The sequence below is a fragment of the Peromyscus leucopus genome, chromosome X (assembly GCF_004664715.2).
Source record: "Peromyscus leucopus breed LL Stock chromosome X, UCI_PerLeu_2.1, whole genome shotgun sequence".
Lineage (NCBI taxonomy): Eukaryota > Metazoa > Chordata > Mammalia > Rodentia > Cricetidae > Peromyscus > Peromyscus leucopus.
The window spans coordinates 23,445,595-23,452,211 of NC_051083.1; the positions used below are offsets into that span (position 1 = coordinate 23,445,595).

A 6,617-nucleotide genomic window follows, 5' to 3' on the forward strand; every position below is an offset into this window, starting at 1 on the left:
GTTGTACTTTATACATTCTAGATCTTTTATAAAAATTCCATTAAGAGCTATATCAGTTTACAGAAAACCCAAAAAGGAAGAAAAGAGATGAGAAAAAAATATCTCAAGGAATATTCTGTTTCTGTATTGCTTAGCTGGCAACTCAACTAATAATTTACTATCAGAAGATAATTGTCTAAGTTGGAGTGGAGTTCTAGACCTGTAGCTTTCAGCAGGTTCCTCTGTGTACCAAAATCATTGATGAAACTTTATCCTAAACTCCTCATCAGTCTGGAGGCCTACTTATGCTCCTACTATCCCCAGACTGCAAGATGGAGCCTCAATATCAGGAAAATTGATTTAGCTGCGTATTACTCCAGTTCCTCTACAGGAGTGTCATTAGAGTTGACATTCCTCTATTCCATACTCATCATCAAACTTAGAGACAATTTTCTACCTCCTTAATTTTTTTAAAGCTGTATTTGCCATAAATTCTTTTAACAATGCTGATATTGCTGATAGATTATTATTAGCTCAATATTTCTTAGCAAGGTTATTTGTTCTCCAAAATTGCTTCTATTGAAAGCAATTAAGAACATAGATGTTCATTCATGAAACATACCCTTCATCAGGTTACTCTGAGGAAGAATATTTTCACCTCATTGATTAGCTTCTCAACTCATGATTTTATTATTAGTAGTAGCTGTGATATACTCTGACCATGAGTTATTTAACTCAGAATGTTCTCACAAATATCAGTGCATTCACTAGACAAGCATTCTAATTTAGCATTGTTTTCTTACAGAGAACCTTCAAATGACATGACTATTTTGTAATATGGCTAGATTTTCTGAAATTTGATTTCCATCTATAAATCAGTCATTTCCTTTTGAATGTCTGTTTCCTTGTCTCTCTATTAGATTTGCAAAGGAATTATTCATTGCAGTCTGTTTGTTCAAGAGGCAAAGAACTTTTTTATTAGCCCATAAGTTTTTTTTCCATATCTAAAACAATGTTCAGTGTATGGACTATATTAACTTGCTTTTATAAGGATTTTTAAAATGATTTGTTGATAAATTGTATTAGTATTTTAAATGTCTTTTAGGAGACAAGGTTTTGATCACCTGTTTGGTTTTTTGGGAGGCAAAGCCAAGATTTTTAGTAGCATTTGGAAAAAAGCAATGTTTTAAGCTGAGCATTTGAAAGGTTTTGTCTCAATAAGCCCATCCTGCACCCTGACTGGAAACAAGTAAGGTCCCACCTCTGGACTGGGCAGACCAGTTCTCTAAACCTTAGGCCTCAGGGATACCAGTGACATCCAGAGCCATAAGCCCACCCTGCAGTAATTGGGAACAGGTAAGGCCCTATTTCTGGACTGGGCAGTCCAGGACTCAAGCCCCTACGTCCTGGGGGCACATTCTATGCCCCTTTCCTCAGCCATTGGAGACCCAGGGAATGGGCAACTGCCTCTTCTCTTACCACCCTGCAACACCAGTGACCACCAGACCATAAGCCCACCTTGCACTGATTGGGAACAGGTCAAGCTCCATCCCCAGACTGAGTGGACCAGGTCTCTAGGCCCTAAGCCCCAGGGGCACATTTCTTGGCCCTCCCTCCAGCCATTGGAGCCCCAGGGACCAGGCAGTTGCCTCTGACCCTACCCCCTCAACAAGACAACCATCCCCTGACACACAAGTGATCACCAGAACCACAAGCCCACCCTGCACCAATTGGGAACAGGTAGAGCCCCATCTCTGGACTAGGCATACCAGGTCTTTAAATACTAGGGCCCAGGAGCACATTCCATGCCCTTCACCCTGTCCCTCGGTGAGTGAAGCCCAAGAGACTGGGCAACAGATTCTTCCCCACCCTACTCATCAAACGAATCATCTCCTGTGGCACCAGTGACCTCTGGAACTATAAGCCCAACATGCACTGATTGGGAATAGCTGCTCCTTGAGACAGAGAACCACCACTGATTAGACTAAGAGCTGCTCTGTGAGACAAAGAGTCCATCAGCACTGAATGGACCAAAAACCCTGATTAGACCAAGAGCTCCCATTGGACCAAGAGTATTAATCAGACCAAAAGAGGCTCTCTCAGACACAGACACCACTTGAACAAAGTAGAGGAAGAGATAGTTAGATTCCTGTGCAAAAATACAGTCAACAATATAAATACCGACATGGTACCATCAGAACTTGATGGTTCTACATCAGCAAGACCTGAACATCCCAACACAGAAGAAGCAGAAGAAATCGACCTTAAAATGACTTTAAAAGATGATAGAGGTCTTTAGAGAGTAAATGAAAAATTTCCTTGAAAAAATTGAGGAAAAGACAAACAAAAAATTGGAAGAAATCAATAAATCTCTCAAAGAAAGTCAAGAAAAATCAATTATACAGATGAAGGAAACAGCTCAAGATTTGAAAACTTAAATAGAGGCAATAAAAAAGACAAACTGAGGGAATGCTGGAAATGCAAAATCTGAGAAAATGAACAGGAACTACAGATGCAAGCATAACCAACAGAATGCAAGAGACGGAAAAGAGAATCTCTGGCATCGAAGATACAATAGAGGAAATAGATTTATCAGTCAAAGAAAACACCAAAGCCAAAAAAGTCATAATACAAAAGTCCAGGAAATTTGGGAAACCATGAAAAGACCAAACCAAAAAAAAAAAAAAAAAAAAAAAGGACTAGAAGGAGCAGAATACCAACTCAAAGGCACAGAAAATATATACAACAAAATGATAGAAGAAAACTTCCCCAACCTAAAGAAGGAAATGGCAAACGCGACTCAGCCCTGACCCGGGAGGTTCCCGAGGCAGCTGCCGCCGCCGCCGCTTCTGCAGCCACTCCAGTGCTGGGGGGGGCGGTGGGACAACGAGGCCGTCTGTGGCCCCGCGGATGCTCGCCCTCCTCCACGCCGGCTCTTTTTTTTTTTTTTTGAAACGCCCTCCCTCGGGGCTCTCTGGGACTCTTTTCTGCCTGAACCAGACCGAAGGTAGGGCGAAGTAGGCCGACGCTCCAACTGAGACAACTCTGCCATGCTCACCCCACGGACAGGCCATAGCGCAGGGCTTCCCCTCCCCTCCCAGTCCCTCCCGCGCGCCTTCCTCTGCGCGCCTTCCTCTTTTCCTCGCCGTCCTCCCCCCTTCCCCCCCAGCCCCCGCGCCGCGTCCTTTATGGGGCCCAGGTGGGGGCTGAGCGGCGGCATCAGTGCGCGCGGCCCGGCCACAGAGCGCAGCGCAGCGGGCATGGAGGGGCTCCGTCGGCCCGTCGTGTTCTCTTTTTTTTTTTTTTTTTTGGTGTTTCGAGACAGGGTTTCTCTGTGTAGCTTTGCGCCTTTCCTGGGACTCACTTGGTAGCCCAGGCTGGCCTCGAACTCACAGAGATCCGCCTGGCTCTGCCTCCCAAGTGCTGGGATTAAAGGCGTGCGCCACCACCGCCCGGCTAGTCGTGTTCTCTTGACATGGCTCCCGCCCGCGCCACGAGCAGCGCTCCCGCCGCCGCCGCCGCCGCTTCGCCCGCAGGTTGCGGCTAGAAGGCCCTCCCGACGGTCCGTCGGCCTGCGAGTCCTGCTCTCCTCTCCGCGGGGGACCCCGCCCTGCCGCCTCGATCCCGGCCTCTGCCCCCCCCCCTCGGGAAACCACCCAGCCGCCCCCACTCGGGAAACATGGGCTGTTGAACGGGAAGAGCCAATCCAGGAACCCGGGAACTTCATTCCTTTCTTTTTTTTGGGGGGTGGGGGGGTGGGTGGGCTTCTTTTAAGAAGTAATTCTTATTAACACGATTATTTTCTTCTTTACCCTTCTCCACTGATCCCACTTAACTCTCTCTCTTTTCTGCCTCCTCTACCCGGGAGGGAATTGTTTCCACGGTGAAATGAGTGAGAACCCGAGTGATCCAGTGTCTCCCGTGGTGCGAGTGAGTCGCCGCTGAAGGCGAGGGGTGGGGGTGGGACCTGGGGTTCGAAGACAGGTGATCCCCGGGCCCAGCCTGGGACGTGGGAGAACCCGTCACCATTGCCTCAGCCATGCTCACACGAAGATAATAGAACTCCCCACCATCCCGAACCTGAACGGGGTCAAATTTATACGAAGGGCACCCCGGGGAATGTAGAACCCACCTCAGGGTTGAGGGTGCTTGGATCCCGGGCATTAATCAGGGCTAATCACAGAGCTGGAATAACTATTAATATCGTTTAATAGACCCCCCCCTTCCCTCTGCCATCATGGTTCTCCTTGGCAGCAGCGTTCGCAGCCGCCTGAGGGTGAAAACGTGGGTGTTGGGGAAGTTGGTAATGACTCCGCTGTTTTTTCTCATGGCTCCTTGGGGCAACAGCTGTCCGCCCCCGGTATACACTGTAGTTGATTGCAGGGAAACCCTGTACCTCTTCCCTTCTTTCTCTGCTGATTTTGCACTTTTCTCTTTGCTCACCACCAAGTGTAATCAATAGCAAAGCACTGACAGTACATAGCAGTAGTGAAATCTGAAATAACTAAGAATTAATCAGGTACTACAGCCATGGATCTGGCTGGGTAAAATCCAACTGGGGATTTCAGTTTCATTCACCTACCCTGTTTTGGTGGTTTTTGTTTTTTGTTTTGTTTTTTTTCCTTTTCTATATTTGGGAAACAACATCACAATTTCCCCTCCTTTTTCCTTTTCTTAATCCCTTCTCTTGAAAGGGGGAAAAATCCGGATGGATTTCAAGGATTGGACTGGTGTCAACTGTGTTTTATTGCACACCTAAATCCTGATGATAGGTTTTTCATTTTCCCCTCAAAGCCTTTTATTTTGGCAGCTTAGCCAAATGTGTTTTCCAGAAAGTTAGTTCGAAGTTTTTTCTCCTCTTTCTTATCCTCCTCGCCTTCCCCTTTCCCATCTCTCCCCCAAACATTATTGTCCAAACATGACTGGACAGCAACTTTTGTTTCTTGACCCTGTGGTATGACAGTCTGCTAATATTGCCAGAAGGTGCAGTTTGGGGGTTACAGTTGTGATTTTAACTATTCAATCATATTAGCAGGAAAAAAATGACTTGTTTCTGTTATACTTGAGTCTTAAGAAAAAGTGCCCATAGTTTAGTGACAATTTCCAAAGGCTTTAGTACCACCTGTATTTCAAAATGGGGGACCCAAACTCCCAGAAGAAACAAGCTCTGAACAGACTACATGCTCAGCTTAGAAAGAAAAAAGAATCTCTAGCTGACCAGTTTGACTTCAAGATGTATATTGCCTTTGTGTTCAAGGAGAAGAAGAAAAAGTCAGCACTTTTTGAAGTGTCTGAGGTTATACCAGTCATGACAAATAATTATGAAGAAAATATTCTGAAAGGTGTGCGAGATTCCAGCTATTCCTTGGAAAGTTCTATAGAGCTTCTGCAGAAGGATGTGGTACAGCTCCATACTCCTCGATACCAGTCTATGAGAAGGGATGTAATTGGCTGTACTCAGGAGATGGATTTCATTCTTTGGCCTCGGAATGATATTGAGAAAATTGTTTGTCTCCTGTTTTCTAGGTGGAATGAATCTGATGAACCTTTTAGGCCTGTTCAGGCCAAATTTGAATTTCATCATGGTGACTATGAGAAACAGTTTCTGCATGTACTGAGCCGCAAGGACAAGACAGGAATTGTTGTCAACAATCCTAACCAGTCAGTGTTTCTCTTCATTGACAGACAGCATTTTCAGACTCCAAAAAACAAAGCCACCATCTTCAAGTTATGCAGCATCTGCCTCTACCTGCCACAGGAACAGCTCACCCACTGGGCAGTTGGCACCAAAGAGGATCACCTCCGTCCTTATATGCCAGAGTAAATAAGAGCATTGACCAGCAAAATGGAGAAGACCAGAGAATGCAGCAGTGATTTTCTTTTCTTGTTTTCTTACCACCTTTCTTTCAGAGTTTAAAGAAAATGGACTCATGCACAGAACACTATGCATTTTGAAACTTGTTCATCCTGGATTTATTTTAATCATTTGTATCACAGAACTTAAAAAAAAATTATATGTCTTCTGCACGGACTGTGTGAAAGAAGGTGCTTTGCAGATTGCCGCACTGCATCGGCATCTTACTAAAATGTGAAGGAAGGACTATTGTACACTGAAATGCTTAATGTATCTGAAAGCACAGGTGATGCTCAGTGTTGTGGTCTTCATGTTTGTGCTGGTTTTTGCCTCTGACATCTGTCATCAGTATTGAGGGTGAGAGTGAATGTAACAGGTATAAATAACACTTAAAAACTTAATAGCTTTGCTATAATCACCATTGTTCAGAGCACTGTCAGATTCATTCTAATGACCAGAATGGTTGTTACAAAAAGAAATTACAACCAAGGGAAAGAAATCTTAATGAAAAAAAGCATCTCATTGAGGTACTTCTACCTCATGTGCACTGGGCCATGTTTGTTTTCTTGGTACTCATTAGTACATGTATTTTTTCCCAGATCTCTTTCCCTGAGTTGCTGTTAGAGTACTCTGCTGTGTGCAGATGTGTTTACACACATTAAAGCAGATCTGGAGTCTGGCGTGGCTAAATGCAGCTATAAAACCAAGGAACATTCATAGCTGCAAAAACCATCTAAGTAGAGGACTTTTTGGTTTTTGTTTTGTTTTGGTGTTAGAAAATTTT

General features: G+C 44.7%; 1 protein-coding gene across 1 annotated transcript; it reads left to right on the top strand.

Annotated features, from left to right (window-relative positions):
• The first annotated feature begins 5,067 nt into the window (after positions 1-5,067).
• On the top strand, positions 5,068-6,234 carry LOC114687841 (uncharacterized protein C6orf62 homolog). Its single transcript, XM_028862478.2, has one exon. The coding sequence runs from the start codon at positions 5,114-5,116 to the stop codon at positions 5,801-5,803; it is 690 nt and encodes a 229-aa protein (XP_028718311.1). The 5' UTR covers positions 5,068-5,113; the 3' UTR covers positions 5,804-6,234.
• Positions 6,235-6,617: the final 383 nt, after the last annotated feature.